General features: G+C 42.2%; 2 protein-coding genes across 2 annotated transcripts; both read right to left on the bottom strand.

Annotated features, from left to right (window-relative positions):
• Positions 1–508: 508 nt before the first annotated feature.
• Positions 509–9,164, bottom strand: LOC115178160 (jupiter microtubule associated homolog 1). The gene is made up of 5 exons (XM_029739204.1): positions 8,917–9,164; positions 7,384–7,526; positions 2,409–2,509; positions 2,204–2,231; positions 509–1,907 (listed from the first exon to the last, which is right to left on the bottom strand). The coding sequence occupies exons 1-5, from the start codon at positions 8,970–8,972 to the stop codon at positions 1,765–1,767; spliced, it is 471 nt and encodes a 156-aa protein (XP_029595064.1). The 5' UTR covers positions 8,973–9,164; the 3' UTR covers positions 509–1,764.
• Positions 9,165–16,158: 6,994 nt separating this feature from the next.
• On the bottom strand, positions 16,159–18,540 carry LOC115177596 (small ubiquitin-related modifier 2). Its single transcript, XM_029738478.1, has 4 exons — positions 18,412–18,540; positions 17,675–17,806; positions 17,233–17,304; positions 16,159–16,867 (listed from the first exon to the last, which is right to left on the bottom strand). The coding sequence occupies exons 1-4, from the start codon at positions 18,430–18,432 to the stop codon at positions 16,802–16,804; spliced, it is 291 nt and encodes a 96-aa protein (XP_029594338.1). The 5' UTR covers positions 18,433–18,540; the 3' UTR covers positions 16,159–16,801.
• Positions 18,541–18,617: the final 77 nt, after the last annotated feature.

Raw genomic sequence — 18,617 nt, 5'->3', positions numbered from 1 at the left:
CAGTGTGTGCCTTTCCAAATCATGTCCAATCAATTGAATTTACCACAGCTGGACTCCAATCAAGTTGTAGAAACATCAAGAATGCACCTGAGCTAAATTTCAAGTCTCATAGTAAAAGGGTCTAAGTAATTATGTAAATAAGGTATTTCAAGATTTTTTTATACATTCGCAGAAATGTATAAAACCTGTTTTTGCTTTGTCATTGTGTATCGATTGCTGAGGAAAAAGGCTGTAACGTAAACAAATTATGGAAAAAGTCAGGGTCTGAATACTTTCCGAAGGCACTGTACCACAAACCGAGGTGCCTTATTGCCATTCCATTTGTAACCAGTTTATACAGTAATTAGAGCAGTTAAAAAAAAAGTTAGACATGGAATACAGTCTGATATACCATGGCTATCAGCCAATCAGCATTCAGGGCTCAACCCACCCAGTTTAAAAATGTATTTAGGTCATTGAATAACTACAGCCAACTGTACCACTGCCATCAGAAATAAAGACAGCTATGTATGGTCAAAAATGACTTTTAATTTGTGCCAATATTCATTGCGACTTTTACAGTGATAAACAAACCTGCATGAATTTGGATGAACAAGTAACGATCATGTAGCCCATCTGACCATTCAACATCTTCAGAAAAGCACTTCAACATGAATTCACTAAAGCCATGTGTGCAATTTCATTCAAATTACATTTGAACAAAATTGAACTGTGTGTGGGTAAATACATACATTGAACCACAGGTTTTCCTGTACAAGGCAGACAGTAAAATAGGCAGTCAGAAGTTTGAACAAGAACTCTGGACAATTTGCTTAACGTACCAAATTGTGTCCAACATCAAGAATAAAAAAAGAAATAAGAAAAGCAAAACGAGACCTAGGCAGAGCTGTCATAAGGTCACTTGTCATTCTATCAGATGGAGTACCACACACCAACAGGTATACTTTAACTTGTTGAGAAAGTTTCCCTTTAAAAAAAAAAGATCATAAACAAATCACTCAAACCTGGCCCTGAAGTTATAACTTTGACATGTAAGGACTACAGATACAATACAAAAACTAAATCGTATTTTCCATTTCATGACAAAAGCATATTTTCTGGACATATTCACTGAATTTAGTCTTCAGAAATAACAACGCCAGGGTTTGATTTGACAGCTTCGATCCCGTGTGGATTTTAGTTTCCATAGAAATGTTTAAGTCCCGAACTTCATGCAACACTAGATCATGTACCCCACCAATTAATGACTCACAATTTAGTCCAGCATAACCATAAAATAAAATGAAACGTTCACAGTAAAACTTTTTACCCCCCCCCTTTTTATTACATTTTTTTTTTAACAAAGGATTCACCAAAATGTTTTGGTTGAGTCGGACTTGGAACAAACCAGGCGTGCATGCAGTTTTTGCCATTCAATGAACACGGTGCAAAAGCAACAACTTCATATGTATCCATTTTTGTATTTTTCGAAACCTTATTGATCACGCATCAGAACTTTTGCCAATGACACCGGATGGAGTAAGGGACAACTTAAACCTAATGCCCTTCAGCCAGCAGGCCTGTGACTACAGATGCCAGGGGCTTGGATCAGGTACATAAAGTGCTTCTGTCAACAACAAAAAAGTACCACAAAAAAAAAAGATGGTATCAAAACAGACTCAGGAAGGGAGAGGACGGGACGAAATTCCTGGACTCAGATGAATGGGTAGAGATTCTTTTAAAAAAGAGAAAAGGACGGCGGAGTTCTGAGAAAGAGAAGGGACCTCAACCCAGGATGAGGCTGGATTTGCCCCCTGGGGGGTTCCTGCGGCCTGACGTCATCCCTGCGGCGGGCTGGGGAGCCCCTCCGGATGGCTGGGGAGCCTCATCCCTCTGCTCTGTGGTGGGAACGACCTCAACTGCGTTATCTAAACATTGGAAAGCAGACGGGTTAACATGCTTGAGACTCAAGTATTTAAAGCGTAATACTGCTGCTTGAAGCTTTTAAACATTTGGTAATAGCAAAGTCAATATAAACAAACACTATAAATGGTAAACAAACATACTAAAAATCATGTTTCCCCCCCAATCTCTTAGCTATAATTTAACTAGCATTATTGTGAGTAAAATTAACCTTCTTAGAAGTTTACAAAACATGAATTTGTAGTCTTAATCTGGACAACTTGTTTAACAGTGGAAGTTAATACATTAAAATTGTCCTCACCAGCATTTCCTATGTCATTGTCTCCATTCTAAGAGGAGATGAAGGGGAAAAAGGGTACATTATTAGAACAGAAATAAATAGGCCAACTACATGAAAGCAAAGTGAAATCCTCAAAGAACGCCTATTGTTTAACTTTGAGGAAATGTCAACATGGGAAATCCCAGATTGTGTGTGTGTGTGTGTGTTCAGCGTTGAGCCATCTCACCCCGGCGTTGGAGTCTTCGTGGTTGTTGGAGGACGACTGGGCAGCACATCTCCTCAGTGGGGCCGAGGGTTCGCCACACAGCACTCCAGTGGGCTTCCCACCTGTAGACACACAGAAATGACAATTAACATGGTTTGATTCTCATTCCCTGGGAATTGTCTGGCTAAATCACCAAGTGAGCGAGGGCTTACATTCAAATTTACAGACATGTCATGCCAGTGATAACTCTTATCAAAAAATTTTAAATGTTAAGTAGCCAAACATCTCATCTAATCAAAAGAATGAAACAAACTGCTTAGCTCTGCCATTTCATGGATTGATCCTACTGCTCATGGTTTATTTTTCTTATTGCTACATCCCAGAAATGAAAACTTGGAGGAAGAGTGAGTACACAACCACAAAGACAGGGAACACTGCAATTCAACATCCTGCCTGGGGGCAAGCCAAAAACCACTCAGACAACATGTGGATCACCCCTGCGCAACAGCTACAAATCAGATAAGTCAGTTGGATTTATCATATACTGAGCAAAAATCTAAAAACAGAGAGTTCATAAGGAAATCCATCAATTCATTAGGCCCCAATCTGGATTTCACATGACTGGGAATAGAGATGTGCCCAACACTCATCTTTTCGTTTAAAAAATTATAAAAAAGTATGGTGGTGTTGATCAGAAAACCAGTCATTATCTGGTGTGACCACCATTTGCCTCAAGGCAGCGCAACGTCACATAGCATTGATCAGGCTGTTGATTGTGGCTTGTCGATTGTTGTCCCGACCAAACACCGTGACAGCTTTTCTTATATCTGTGAAGCGAACATGAATCACAGCATCATACATGAACATGATCTGCCCTCTTGTGGAAGAAGTTGCAACTTGCATCCCACCTACAGAGCATCTCCAGGGACGATGAAGTTGAATTTAAGACTTTTAATGCAATTTAATACCATTTGTGAAGTCTGCGCACACCTGCTGATACTCCCCTCCAGAAATGAGCCTGTTGGCAAAAAGTAGTATTTAGGGCTGGCTCTTAAAGTGGAACTGACAGGGTTAACAAATTTGCAAATGTGAAACAGACAATCATAACATCAGTATATATATATATATATACACACACATACATATACACACACACACACACACAATTCCCAGTTTAGGCTACAAAATCAAACTTGAGGTTTTAAGAATAGGTTATTTTAACCCCCCCCCCCAAAAAAAAAAAAATTATAGTCCATAACGCAAAGTAAGGCATTGTTGACAGAATAGATGATTCAGTTGAATGCATGGGTAATAATTCACCAATACATTTCTTGGTAGTCCAACATATTGCCATCAGGGTGTAAATAGCAGCTGGCCTGATCCCTTACTTGTTTCAGTGACTCAATATTTGAGACAAAAAGTAACCAATACTGTGAATGTTAATACAAAGCAAACTAGCAAGGGCAGTGATCAAGTCAGTCATAACCATCAAATGTATTTATAAAGCCCTTTTTTCATCAGTCGATGACAAAGTGCTATACAGAAACTCAGCCTAAAACCCCAAACAGCAAGCAATGCAAATGTAGAAGCACGATGGCTAAGAAAAACTCAAGGCAGGAACCAAGGAAGAAACCAGGCTCTGAGGGTTGGCCAGTCCTCTTCTGGCTGTGCAGGGTGGAGATTATAACAGTACATGGCCAAGATCTTCAAATGTTCATAGATGACCAGCAGGGTCAAATAATAAGTCAAAATGGTTGTAGAGGGTGTAACAGGTAGCCAACATGCTGACCAGACAGCACACGTTTAGTCGGTGAGTGTTGCAAAATAAAAATGTACATGTTATTCAATAAATTTCAAACAAAACAGCTCACGCGAATTCAGACTTCTTCAAAGCCAGGCGCTAAAATAGAACTTGGTACCATTTTAGCTATTTGACGCGCTGCATGTCCCACCTCTCCCATCTACTCATTGGTTATTACGAGCCTCTACCCACGTGGGTTATTGAAAGATGGGAGGTCCACTCCAGTTGGTGACGGTAATGCACCTTAAAGTTAAGCCATCGAAATTCTATAAAGAGCCCAAAAAATATATATATATAAAAATAGCATTTCAGGTCAAATAACCCATGTTTAGCTCTGCTAGGGGGAAAGAGAGGTGTTAACTAATTAAACAAAGAATATGATCTACATGATCAGTCTGTAAAATAAAAGTTGTTAATGTGAACCTAACTCGCAGCTGTCCACATACTTTTGGTCATGTAGTGTACTTTCATTGCAGGAAGAAGGTAAAGCACATCACTGTTGACCAAATAACAGTTTTAGAACCAATTATCTGCAGAAATGTTTTGCAGCCTAATCACCAACAAAGCAAGATCCCTTTGGTAAGAGGGCAATGTCGGTGTCAGTAATTTTTGGTTTACCTGCCCAGCTCCAATTAGGGTGGTCTATCAAATTGTAAAGGACTCTCAGCATGCTTATAGAAAAGGGCACTCAACATGTACTGCACTGACACAAATGACTGATGATTGGTTGAAAGAAATTGATAAAGATTGTGGGAGCTGTACTGTTAGATTGCAGTGCAGCCTTTGATATTATTGACCATAACTTGTTAAAATAAAAGTACACTACCATTCAAAAGTTTGGGGTCCTTGTTTTTGAGAGAAAAGCACATTTTTGGTCCATTAAAATAACATCAAATTGATCAGAAATACAGTGTAGACATTGTTAATGTTGTGACTATAGTAGCTGGAAACAGCTGACTTTTAATAGAAAATCTACATAGGCGTACAGAGGTCCATTATCAAAAACCATCCCTCCTGTGTTCCAATGGCACGTTGTGTTAGCTAATCCAAGTTTATCGTTTTAGAAAGGCTAATTGGTCATTAGAAAACCCTTTTGCAATTATGTTAGCAGAGCTGAAAACTGTTGTTCTGAGTAAAGAAGCAATTCAACTGGCCTTCTTTAGACTAGATTACAGGCTCAAAATGGCCAGAAACAAAGCCCTTTCTTCTGAAACTTGTCAGTCTATTCTTGTTCTGAGAAATGAAGGCTATTCCATGCAAGAAATTGAAGAGCTCGTACAACGCAGTGTACTACTTCCTTCACAGAACAGCGCAAACTGGCTCTAAGTAAAATAGAAAGAGTGGGAGGCACCGGTGCACAACTAAGCAAGAGGACAAGTACATGAGTGTTTAGCTTAAGAAACAGACACCTCACAAGTCCTCAACTGGCAGCTTCATTAAATAGTACCCGCAAAACACCAGTCTCAACGTCAACAGTGAAGAGGTAACTCCGGGATGTTGACCTTCTAGGCAGAGTTGCAAAGAAAAAGCCATCTCAGACTGGCCAATGAAAAGATTAAGATGGGCAAAAGAACAGACAATAGACAGGAACTCTGCCAATTTCTCACATGGAATGGTTGCTGATAATGGGCCTCTGTAGATATACATTTTTTTTTAAATGAAGCCGTTTCCAGCTACAATCGTTACTTACATCTACACTATTTCTGATCAATCTGATGTTATTTTAATGGACAAAAATTGACATTTCTAAGTGACCCCAAACTTTTGAATGGTAGTGTATGTGTTATGGCTTCTCAACCTCTGCCATATTGTGATTCAGAGCCATCTAATAGAACTCAGAGGGTTTTCTTTAATGGAAGCTTCTCTAAAATGTCAAACAAGTGCGGTGTACCGCAGGGCAGCTCTTTAGGCCCGCTTTTCTATTTTTTCCAATGACCTGCCACTGGGTATAAAACAAAAGGATGCGTGTCCATGTATGCTGATGATTCAACCATATACATTTCAGCAACCACAGCAAAATAAATACTGAAACCCTTAAGAGTTAACAGTTTTGAATGGGTGGCCAGTAATAAACTGGTCCTGAACATAAAAACTAAGAGCATTGTATTTGGTACAATCCTTCCCTAAGTTCTAGACCTCAGCTGAATCTGGTAATGAATGGTGTGGCTGTTGAACAAGTTGGAGACTAAATTACTTGGCGTTACCTTTCATTGTAAACTGTCATGGTCAAAACATAGATTAAAATGGTTGTAAAGATGGGGAGAGGTCTGTCCGTAATAAAGAGATGCTGCTTTTTTGAAACCGCACTCCAAAAACCAAGTCCTGCAGGCTCTAGTTTGGTCTTATCTTGATTTTTGTCCAGTGATGCAAGGAAAGACCTAGTTAAGCGGCACATCTTGCTCTTCATTGTAGTCAAAGGGCTAATACTTAAGAAACTTGTTGAAAATCCCAAATTATTTGCAGTCAACTTACACATAGCTCTGACACACTTACCCCATCAGACATGCCACCAAGGGTATTTTCACAGTCCCCAAAACAAATGCAAGAAAGTGTACAGTATTATATATAGCCATTATTGCATGGAACTCCATTCCATCTCATTTCACTCAAATGAACAGCAAACCTGGTTTCAAAAAACATAAAGCAACACCACATCGCCTCTTCCCTATTTTATCTAGATAGTATGTGTATGTATTGATATGTAGGCTGTGAGCTTTTTTTTTAATAATGTATTGATGAAGTTCAGTCCATGAGCTGTTCTTGTTTATTAATGTTCTCTATGTCATGTTTCATGTGGACCCAAGAAGGGTTGCTGCTGATTTTGCAACAGCTAATGTGGATCCTAATAAAAAATAAAAGTATAGGCAATCTTGCTCTCGCCTCTGGCAACGGCCCGACTCACATGACGTGCACACATATGGTTGGATAGCGCTAACATTTTGAAAGTGTGCCTCTAGTATTATTTGAAGCTAAAAATAGTAATAATTGCCGCAATGGCAACAATTAAGCAGCGGCACTATAACGGCAACACTTGTCATCTCAGCTGCATTTAAGACCTTTGAAAACTGAATTTAAGACATTAAACTGAGAAATTAATTTAAGATTTAAAGTATTGATAAATTACATACACTACATACAGCTATAGAGGCACAGAATAAGTATTATACAAGAGGCTGTGGTAGGGTGATGGGTTACCAGGTGGGTTGTTCCTCCGATGAGCGTGTGGGTCATCTGGTTCAGCGAAGATGTTGGAGGCCATCTTGTTTTTGCGATTGGGGGGCTTTTCCTCATCATTGCCAAAAGAGATGTTGGAGGCTCCTCCAGGGGGGCGCAGGACCCTAAGCGACAAAGCAACCAGATAAGTATTGAGTAAAATAAATAACTAGCCTTACTTGTATCATTCTTACTGGTATAGCCTTAAACTAGGATTTATACCCTCTAAGTAAGAGTTCCTGCTCAAGAAAAAAAAAGTGCAGGACAAAGGGCATCACCACCAGGCAATTTGGGGATGAAGTTAGTGGCTGGTGCGCAACACTACATTAAGACCAGTTCCTTTCAAAGCCTTCCTGACTCCTGTCATTATGGTGGCCTGGTTAGCTGACACATTGACTGGAGCTAATCTATGCAGACACACAATGCTTTGAATTCATGTTAGAGATGGGCTCCACTATCTCTTCTTGCAGTGAGTGAACCCACCTTTAAGCCGAGGTCTTAGAAGATGATGAAAAATGGGTGTGACACAAACCCATGGAGACCAAACTTGAGGATTTTTAAAGCATGAAAGATTCTTTGAAATGGCAGCTTCTCTGCATTTAGAGATAATGATAGAAAGCAATACCTTCTGCTAAGATTAACAATTAAAAATATATATTTTTGATTTACATGCCTTGTGTTTGCATAAATGTAAACCAGGTGCAAGCTCATTTTCAGATTTTCACCATATGACATTTTATGTTCCCCCAGCCCACACTACAACCAGTGGGTCATCAAATATCCAGATGTCATTGTATGTGGGACTGGTGCTTCGGCCTGATATCAACTTTAATCAAGCCAGTTAACCAACCAGATGTAAAATAATTGATGTCTGATTAGCCTAGTTTGTTTTGCAAGTCAGTAGCTAGCCAAATATATGTTTAGTGATTATTTAATTTGAGCAAATCTAGTTATGGACGAGGGCTGCATGGTCATGGTTGGCATAGTGGATACTAGTAACGTTAGTCGGCTAGAAAAAGCATCTTCCACATGGGGCCCCACCCAACCATAAAATTAACTGTAATTGATTTGCTAGCCAACGACAAGTTTCATGGTAGCAGTCTGTCTCTAGTGTCATGCACCCTGCATTGGCTAAAATAACAAGCAAATGTTGATTCCTTTGATGGCAATCAGAACCATTAGCTTGCTTTTACACACCTACGAGCACATGATTAGCTAGCTACATTCACTAGCTAACTGCTAGCAAGCTAACGTTAGCCTGTTCCACATACAAAGAGGCAAATATCAACGGTGGTTGTGGCCACAGATGCATTTATCGTAAAATACATCCTCTCACAAAATCATTTACAATGCCATTAATACGAAGAGGTTAAGAAAATAGTGTATTGTTTGACAGTTAGCTATTGTTCACCAGATAGTTAAAGGTTAGCTAGCTAACTTAGCTGTCTAGATGAGGGCTGCATCATTTGACATTTGGCTGAAAATGCAAGGCTCTTGACATGTCATGATGCTTACCTGGAACTGCTTTTTGCTCCGGCTTCCATGCCTGAATATATAGTTGTCGTCGTCATTTTGTGAAAGGCTGGTAAAAGTTGATAAGCTATCGCAAATAACACGACGATTTTGGCGTTTTTAGACCAATATTTCACCACCTCAGACTCGTTTTACTCCACCCGGTACAAGCAAAATGATCAATCGGCCTTTAAAACAAAAACGTGAAGAGGGCGTTTCCATGGTTGAATTGCCACCCACAAAAGGACGATTCGTTCTTTTGATTGGTTCCTGACTCATTAATCATGCATTTGATTGGAGAATCGGTGTACGACCTGCGCGCCCTAGGAAAAGCCCACTGTCCTCAGCAACAAAAAAATTATCCATATAATGTCTGAATCTAGAGATGTTATAACCCTCCTTTCTGTACAATCAAACAATTTGAGATAAATCATTTCCTGACAAATACTTCTGTTTTTACACCCCATACAGAACCAATCAGTTGATACAATAGAGAACAATCATGAAAAATCAGACTATATGAATCCGACAGAAGGTCACCTGGACTGCATTTATACAAGCAGCCCAATTCTGATCTTTAATTCCACTAATTGAACTTTTGACCAATCATATCAGATCTTTTTCAGAACTGATCTGATTGGTCAAAAGACAAATTAGTGAAAAAAATATCACAATTGGGCTGCTTGTGTAAACAGATGGTTCATCATCACCAATTCATATCGTGTTCCACTAGTCAGTAGATCAGAAGGTTCATAATCATGAACTAGTGGGTAAGTAGATTACCTGTCATTCATATCCTCTGATTTTTTAATGATTGTTCTCTATTGCATTGACTGACTGGTTCTGTATGGGTTTTTTAAGCAGTAATCTTTCTATTTGATATTATCATTATGTCATGACTTGGATTTTAATCTTTATTTAAAGCTTATTCATCAAACATCCCCCTTTTCTTTTTATGTCTGATGGTCCAGCACCATCCTCAAGACAATTGCTTGAATTGTTTTGAAAAGGCTTCAAATCCAAGTTAAAATCCAGGTCCTGTGACATTATTAACCAAAACACAGGGCCCTAATTTCCTTTTACAGTTTGTGTGAGATTGACACACAGGCATATCATTAAAATGGCACTTTTCCTAACAAAATGTATTGAGACCATCAGCTACCCATCATCAAGAGTACATGGCAGGATAAATTCAATAAGCCTAGTGTACATACATATTTGAATGTCAGGATTGCTGTAAATGATGGCATCATCAATCTCCTCTCTACCATCTGAACATGCAGAGGTCTACAGTGCCTTCGGAAAGTATTCAGACCCCTTGACTTTTTCCACATTTTGTTACGTTACAGCCTTATTCTAAAATGTATTAAATGAAACAATTTCCTCACAATAGCCCATAATGACAAACAAAATTAGGTTAAGACATTTTTGCACATTTATTAAAAATAAAAACAGAAAAATCTTATTTACATAAGTATTCAGGCCCTTAACTATGAGACTTGAAATTGAGCTCAGGTGCATCCTGTTTCCATTGATCATCCTTGAGCTTTTTCTACAACTTGATTGGAGTACACCTGTGGTGAGACCAATTCGATTGATTGTTTGAGTTGGGAAGGCACACACCTGTCTATATATGGTCCCACAGTTGACAGTGCATGTCAGACGGGGGGCGGCAGGGTAGCCTAGTGGTTAGAGCGTTGGGCTAGCAACCGAAAGGTTGCAAGTTTGAATCACCGAGCTGACAAGATACAAATCTGTTGTTCTGCCCCTGAACAAGGCAGTTAATCCACTGTTCCTAGGCTGTCATTGAAAATAAGAATTTGTTCTTAACTGACTTGCCTAGTAAAATAAAGGTAAAAGACCAAAAGCCAAACCATGAGGTTGAAGGAATTGTCTGTAGAGCTCTGAGACAGAACTGCATCGAGGCACAGATCTGGGGAAGGGTATGTGGTGGCTAATTTCTTCATTACCAAATGAGAAGAGTTTTTAAATATTTTTCCGGAGTTCCAAATTGAGCAGCAGCTGCTGAAAAATGGAGCTCCTACAAACATTGAAATTTACATGGTTTTTAGAGTGAAGTACTTCGGAAAAAAGCAAAAGAAAACTGCAAGACTGAATAGGAGAAAAAACAAGCAACAAACAAAGAAGATAGGCTTTTGAAAAAAGTTACTATTTTTCATAAAATTGTAGATATCTTAGCTAGCTGAATTGTTTACCAGTTGCTAAGCAGTTGCTAGGGACTCTTTTGGAAGAAGCTAGCTAGCTAACGAAGAATAACAAAGAATATCTAGTTAACAGAAGAAAAGAAAGAGAAAATCAGGACAGAAGAAAAAGGATATCAAAGTGAAACAGTTCTCTAAAGACACGAGACAATAATACAAGAAACAACACTTCTGTAGCTTGTCAACTATGTGTCTGTCTATCCCTGTTCTCTCCCCTCTGCACAGGCCATACAAACGCTTCACACCGCGTGGCCGCTGCCACTCTAACCTGGTGGTCCCAGCGCGCACGACCCACGTGGAGTTCCAGGTCTCCGGCAGCCTCTGGAACTGCCGGTCTGCGGCCAACAAGGCTGAGTTCATCTCAGCCTATGCTACCCTCCAGTCCCTAGACTTCCTGGCGCTGACGGAAACATGGATTACCACAGATAACACTGCTACTCCTACTGCTCTCTCCTCGTCTGCCCACGTATTCTCGCATACCCCTAGAGCATCGAGCCAGCGGGGTGGTGGCACTGGAATCCTCATCTCTCCCAAGTGGACATTCTCTCTTTCTCCCCTGACCCATCTGTCTATCTCCTCATTTGAATTCCATGCTGTCACAGTTACCAGCCCTTTCAAGCTTAACATCCTTATCATTTATCGCCCTCCAGGTTCCCTTGGAGAGTTCATCAATGAGCTTGACGCCTTGATAAGTTCCTTTCCTGAGGATGGCTCACCTCTCACAGTTCTGGGTGACTTTAACCTCCCCACGTCTACCTTTGACTCATTCCTCTCTGCCTCCTTCTTTCCACTCCTCTCCTCTTTTGACCTCACCCTCTCACCTCCCCCCCCTACTCACAAGGCAGGCAATACGCTTGACCTCATCTTTACTAGATGCTGTTCTTCCACTAATCTCATTGCAACTCCCCTCCAAATCTCCGACCACTACCTTGTATCCTTTTCCCTCTCGCTCTCATCCAACACTTCTCACTCTGCCCATACTCGGATGGTATTGCGCCGTCCCAACCTTCGCTCTCTCTCTCCCGCTACTCTCTCCTCTTCCATCCTATCATCTCTTCCCTCTGCTCAAACCTTCTCCAACCTATCTCCTGATTCTGCCTCCTCAACCCTCCTCTCCTCCCTTTCTGCATCCTTTGATTTTCTCTGTCCCCTATCCTCCAGGCCGGCTCGGTCTTCCCCTCCTGCTCCGTGGCTCGACGACTCACTGCGAGCTCACAGAACAGGGCTCCGGGCAGCCGAGCGGAAATGGAGGAAAACTCGCCTCCCTGCAGACCTGGCATCCTTTCACTCCCTCCTCTCTACATTCTCCTCTTCTGTCTCTGCTGCTAAAGCCACTTTCTACCACTCTAAATTCCAAGCATCTGCCTCTAACCCTAGGAAGCTCTTTGCTACCTTCTCCTCCCTCCTGAATCCTCCTCCCCCTCCCCCCCCCCTCCTCCCTCTCTGAGGATGACTTCGTCAACCATTTTGAAAAGAAGGTTGACGATATCCGATCCTCGTTTGCTAAGTCAAACGACACCGCTGGTCCTGCTCACACTGCCCTACCCTGTGCTTTGACCTCTTTCTCCCCTCTCTCTCCAGATGAAATCTCGCGTCTTGTGACGGCCGGCCGCCCAACAACCTGCCCACTTGACCCTATCCCCTCCTCTCTTCTCCAGACCATTTCCGGAGACCTTCTCCCCTACCTCACCTCGCTCATCAACTCATCCTTGACCGCTGGCTACGTCCCTTCCGTCTTCAAGAGAGCGAGAGTTGCACCCCTTCTGAAAAAACCTACACTCGATCCCTCCCATGTCAACAACTACAGACCAGTATCCCTTCTTTCTTTTCTCTCAAACTCTTGAACGTGCCGTCCTTGGCCAGCTCTCCTGCTATCTCTCTCAGAATGACCTTCTTGATCCTAATCAGTCAGGTTTCAAGACTGGGCATTCAACTGAGACTGCTCTTCTCTGTGTCACGGAGGCTCTCCGCACTGCTAAAGCTAACTCTCTCTCCTCTGCTCTCATCCTTCTAGACCTATCTGCTGCCTTTGATACTGTGAACCATCAGATCCTCCTCTCCACCCTCTCCGAGTTGGGCATCTCCGGCGCGGCCCACGCTTGGATTGCGTCCTACCTGACAGGTCGCTCCTACCAGGTGGCGTGGCGAGAATCTGTCTCCGCACCACGCGCTCTCACCACTGGTGTCCCCCAGGGCTCTGTTCTAGGCCCTCTCCTATTCTCGCTATACACCAAGTCACTTGGCTCTGTCATATCCTCACATGGTCTCTCCTATCATTGCTATGCAGACGACACACAATTAATCTTCTCCTTTCCCCCTTCTGATAACCAGGCGGCGAATCGCATCTCTGCATGTCTGGCAGACATATCAGTGTGGATGACGGATCACCACCTCAAGCTGAACCTCGGCAAGACGGAGCTGCTCTTCCTCCCGGGGAAGGACTGCCCGTTCCATGATCTCGCCATCACGGTTGACAACTCCCTTGTTTCCTCCTCCCAGAGTGCTAAGAACCTTGGCGTGATCCTGGACAACACCCTGTCGTTCTCCACTAACATCAAGGCGGTGACCCGATCCTGTAGGTTCATGCTCTACAACATTCGCAGAGTACGACCCTGCCTCACACAGGAAGCGACGCAGGTCCTAATCCAGGCACTTGTCATCTCCCGTCTGGATTACTGCAACTCGCTGTTGGCTGGGCTCCCTGCCTGTGTCATTAAACCCCTACAACTCATCCAGAATGCCGCAGCCCGTCTGGTGTTCAACCTTCCCAAATTCTCTCACGTCACCCCGCTCCTCCGCTCTCTCCACTGGCTTCCAGTTGAAGCTCGCATCCGCTACAAGACCATGGTGCTTGCCTACGGAGCTGTGAGGGAACGGCACCTCCATACCTTCAGGCTCTGATCAGGCCCTACACCCAAACAAGGGCACTGCGTTCATCCACCTCTGGCCTGCTGGCCCCCCTACCTCTGAGGAAGCACGGTTCCCGCTCAGCCCAGTCCAAACTGTTCGCTGCTCTGGCACCCCAATGGTGGAACAAGCTCCCTCACGACGCCAGGACAGCGGAGTCAATCACCACCTTCCGGAGACACCTGAAACCCCACCTCTTTAAGGAATACCTGGGATAGGATAAAGTAATCCTTCTAACCCCCCCCCACCCTTAAAAGATTTAGATGCACTATTGTAAAGTGGTTGTTCCACTGGATATCATAAGGTGAATGCACCAATTTGTAAGTTGCTCTGGATAAGAGCGTCTGCTAAATGACTTAAATGTAAATGTAAGAGTTACAAACACACCAGTCCGAGTTAAACTACATCTTTTATACTTAAGATACTTTTGCAAAAGCACTTGACCCCCAATAATGCACTCTCTTTGAATAGCCCAGTATCTGGTCTCCTTAGAACCGTCCCTCCCTGGTACGGTATAGAACAAAAACACCATTTCATCCAATGGCATATATCAATTGTCAACTCTAGATACTCCCATCTCAAGCAAACCCCCTCTTGACCCTACTCCTGGACAGGCTCACTGGGGAGTGAGCCTCTAGGCCATATATATTATCACAGGATAAGTGCGAGATCTAAGAGAGGACATACAAGGGTCCATTTACTGCCATAATCCTCCCCACAATTAAGAAAAGGAGGGAGTGAATTGCTCACAGACATTGTGGAGACAAGTCATTGGTTCCCCATCAATCACGCCATCCCTTCACATGGTTTAAAAAATAGGTAAAGACACATTCCCATGACGACAAGTCTGACCTCTCCCCTCTCTGGGCCCCAAGTGTCTGAGCCCCAGCTAAGGTAGACGTGCACCTGAAAAGACACCAGAGTCCAATGGACACTTTCTAATGACAAGTACCTCAAATAAGCATATTATACTAATAAAACATCTTAATTATCTATGTTACCCAACTAATTCTGATTCGTCCACGACAGGTACCAAAATATTTCTGCAGTATTGGATGTCCCCAAGAACACTGTGGCTTCCATCATTCTTAAATGGAAAAAGATTGGAACCACCAAGACTCTTCCTAGAGCTGGCCGCCCAGCCAAACTGAGCAATAGGTGGAGAAGGGCCTTGGTCAGGGAGGTGACCAAGAATTCAACAGTCACTCTGATAGAGCTCTAGAGTACCTCTGTGGAGATGGGAGAATGTTCCAGGACAACCATCTCTGCAGCACTCCACCAATCAGGCCTTTATGGCCAGACAGAATCCACTCCTCAGTAAAAGGCACATGACAGCCTGCTTGGAGTTTGCCAAAAGGCACCTGAAGACTATGACCATGAGAAAAATGATTATCTGGTCAGATGAAACGCAGATTGAACTCTTTAGCACGAATGCATGCGTCATGTCTGGAGGAAACCTGGTACTATCCCTACAGTGAAGCATGGTGGTGGCAGCATCATGCTGTGATGGTTTTTCAGAGGCAGGGACTGGGAGACTAGTCAGGATCGAGGCAAAGATGAACGGAGCAAAGTGCAGAGAACCTACTCAGGACCGAGGCAAAGATGAACGGAGCAAAGTGCAGAGAGAACCTGCTCAGGACCGCAGACTGGGTCGAAGGTTCACCTTCCAACAGGAAAACCCTAAGCAGTCTCTGAATATCCTTGAGTGGCCCAGTCAAAGCCAGGACTTGAACATCTCTGGAGAGACCTGAAAATAGCTGTGCAGCAACGCTCCCCATTCAACCTGACAGAGCTTAGGAGGATCTAGAGAATGGGAGAAACTCCCCAAATAGCGTCATACCCAAGAAGACTCAAGGCTGTAATTGCTGCCGAAGGTTCTTCAACAAAGTACCGAGTAAAGGGTCTGAATACTTATGTAAATGTAATCAGTTTATTTATTTTTTTTATAAATTTGCAAAAACTTTTATCTTGGTCATTATGGGTTATTGTGTGTAGATTGAGGGGAAAAAATAATTTTATACATTTTAGAAATAAGGCTGTAACCTAACAATGTGGAAAAAGTTAAGGAGTCTGAACTTTCCGAAGGCACTGTATATATCTATGACAGAGACAAATATAAAAAAGATGACATTTATTTCAACAATAACAGAGGAGTCAATTTAAATGCAGGCTTATTGGAGAACATCAATACAAGTTGCATGGCAAACAACTTCTACAACATAAGTGTAAAAAAAAATTAAGATCAAGAATCCATCTCTGAAAATAAAAACAGAAAAGTCTGACCAGCAATCGGCCAAAACGGGTGATTTAGATGTAAAGAACTTACACACGCCTTCCAAAAGACATTGTCCAGAATTGTAGGCTTTGATTGGTGGATTAGTTCAGCACATGAAACTGGATCTGACAATAGGACTCCTCACTCAGTTATGTACAGAATAAATGCAAGGGTGATATAATATACAACAGTATGTTATGTGCATTTTGTGAATATCAGAGTGAACGGTATTGACACTTGTAGAACTAGGTATGCTGAATCCCAAATTGACAAAACTCCTACTCCTGTAGACCTGAAAGGATTGGAAGTATTCAATATGGCCATAACACAGCAAGTCAGATATTACCATATTGGTCCAATCTTTTCAGATCTGCATGAGGGTGCCTAGGGATAGGAGTTAAGAGGTCGATTTGGAATTCAAAAGCAGAGTTTCAGAAAATACATTATATGGGGAGGTAGGGGTGTTGGTGGGGAACATAGGACCCTAGTGAAGAAAACCTCCCGTTTGCTGCTGGAACACATCGATTGTGTCTTCATCTTCCATTTCCAACTGAAAAAACAAAAGTCATAGTCAAGATCAGTTATAGCATCATAGCAATTTATAAGCATTTTTCTACCAGAGTAAACAAGCTTCAATGGGCAGGATAAAATAATAATATATATATATATATATTTATTTTTAGGGGGTATTTTGAAGTTTTATTGACAGGTTCAGATCAGAATGTTAAAGGGGGAGCCAGATGAGAGGATTACAGGAGAGAAAGTAAGTGGAGGAACAGGGATTGAACCTCTGGCTCCAGGGAACTATGTGGTCCTTGAGGCAGCCCCCGGCACAGGATAAAACTGTTTGCCAATGAACAGTCAACTCAACCATATGATATGAGGAACAATAACAAACCTTATCCACCAACTTACTTGTGCTGGTGTGTCTGTCTCGTTGATTGGTTGACCATCAAACCGGAACCGGATTTGCCTAATCGTCAGGCCCTGTGGAAAGGCATCACAAGACACTTAAATATTAACTTCAAATAGTGTAAAATACACAATACTTCAATCAAGGGAACTTGTGCATTGTAATAAAGCCCTCAGTCTGTGTGCATGTGTACAGGATGTCATGTTGTTTGCTTAGTGAGTACAACTTCCTCCCGATTTGGCTAATACCTTGCATGAACTCGGGACCTCTGCCTTGTATGACACGTGACCGCCCTCCTGAAGCGTCTTACCAGTCAGCGGCACGCGAAAAGCTAGCTATTCGCAAGCGCAAGTGGGGATACTTCAGGCTGAGGAGTACGTTTCACACATCCCCATGTGCTACACATGCATGTTTGTCAGCCAATGGATGCTGATGTTGCCTTACCTGTCTTTCGCAATATGCCTTCATGAGTTTGCTAAGAGGTGTGTGCCTTTTGATCTTGAACTGCACCACTGAACCGTCTTGTCCTGCCACCTTCAAGTTGATGTGGTCATTGTTCTCCGTCTTCACTCCTTCCTAAAAACAAACCAGATTCCACGATTAGAGAAGGGAGTGGATATTTGGAACATTCTCTAGTAACTAAACTATCATTCACATCAAAACTAACTTTCAAATCACGGATGATATTGGATAGAGACATTATTGTGAAGTGCAATGGTCTGCACGGAATACTCCGATTCATAACAATGCAATGTTTACATCAAGCTAATTGATCATGTTAGCATGCTAACTACTGTATGTAGCTAGCTAGCTGCCATACTGTTACGGGCCCTCGATGTTAGCTAGCTAGTCATCTAGGTTGCATCATGACAAGAAAACACATGAATATGAACAATATAAATATTACAATTAAATTAGAAAATTAAACTGCTTATATTGACTGACAAAACGTGAATAAATCACAAAAGGCACATTATTACTGATATTATTCGCTAGCTAGCTACACGCTAGCAGTTAGCCTAGCGGTCCAGACCGATTCTGAAATATTTCCTAGTAAATCAACCGGTTTAGTAAATTAGCTGCTCTAAACCTCAAACCTTTTCAGAATATCATACAGACCAACATAGCGAGAATACATCTTCACTGTAAATATTGCGAATAAAATACGTTTCATTTCTCACCTTGGGTTTTTCGTCTGCCATGGCTGCTACACTTCAGCGACTGTGCGCTTTCGGCAGGAGCGCCACTTCCATATGCGCCAGTTTGGAGAGCTGTCTGTGCTGCGCTTTTTCCAGACTATACAATTCTGAGCACTCAGTGTGTGTGCACGGTGTTACATTTCTGAGCACCCACAGTGTGTGTGCCCAGTGTTGCTTGTTGGTGTGAA

Source organism: Salmo trutta, chromosome 38 (genome assembly GCF_901001165.1).
Source record: "Salmo trutta chromosome 38, fSalTru1.1, whole genome shotgun sequence".
NCBI lineage: Eukaryota > Metazoa > Chordata > Actinopteri > Salmoniformes > Salmonidae > Salmo > Salmo trutta.
This window is presented reverse-complemented; position numbering and strand designations above follow the sequence as displayed.

What these genes read in the sequence shown, in the direction of transcription:
- LOC115177596 (XM_029738478.1), bottom strand. Translation starts at nt 18,432, where the DNA reads ATGGCAGACGAAAAACCCAAG. An exon ending in TGGCAGACGAAAAACCCAAG is followed by an intron (nt 17,807 to 18,411) that starts GTGAGAAATGAA and finishes GTTTGTTTTTAG; the next exon opens with GAAGGAGTGAAGACGGAGAA. An exon ending in AGACAGACACACCAGCACAA is followed by an intron (nt 16,868 to 17,232) that starts GTAAGTTGGTGG and finishes TTGTTTTTTCAG; the next exon opens with TTGGAAATGGAAGATGAAGA.
- LOC115178160 (XM_029739204.1), bottom strand. Translation starts at nt 8,972, where the DNA reads ATGACGACGACAACTATATATTCAGGCATGGAAGCCGGAGCAAAAAGC. An exon ending in GGAGCAAAAAGCAGTTCCAG is followed by an intron (nt 7,527 to 8,916) that starts GTAAGCATCATG and finishes TTTGTCGCTTAG; the next exon opens with GGTCCTGCGCCCCCCTGGAG. An exon ending in TCGGAGGAACAACCCACCTG is followed by an intron (nt 2,510 to 7,383) that starts GTAACCCATCAC and finishes GTGTGTCTACAG; the next exon opens with GTGGGAAGCCCACTGGAGTG.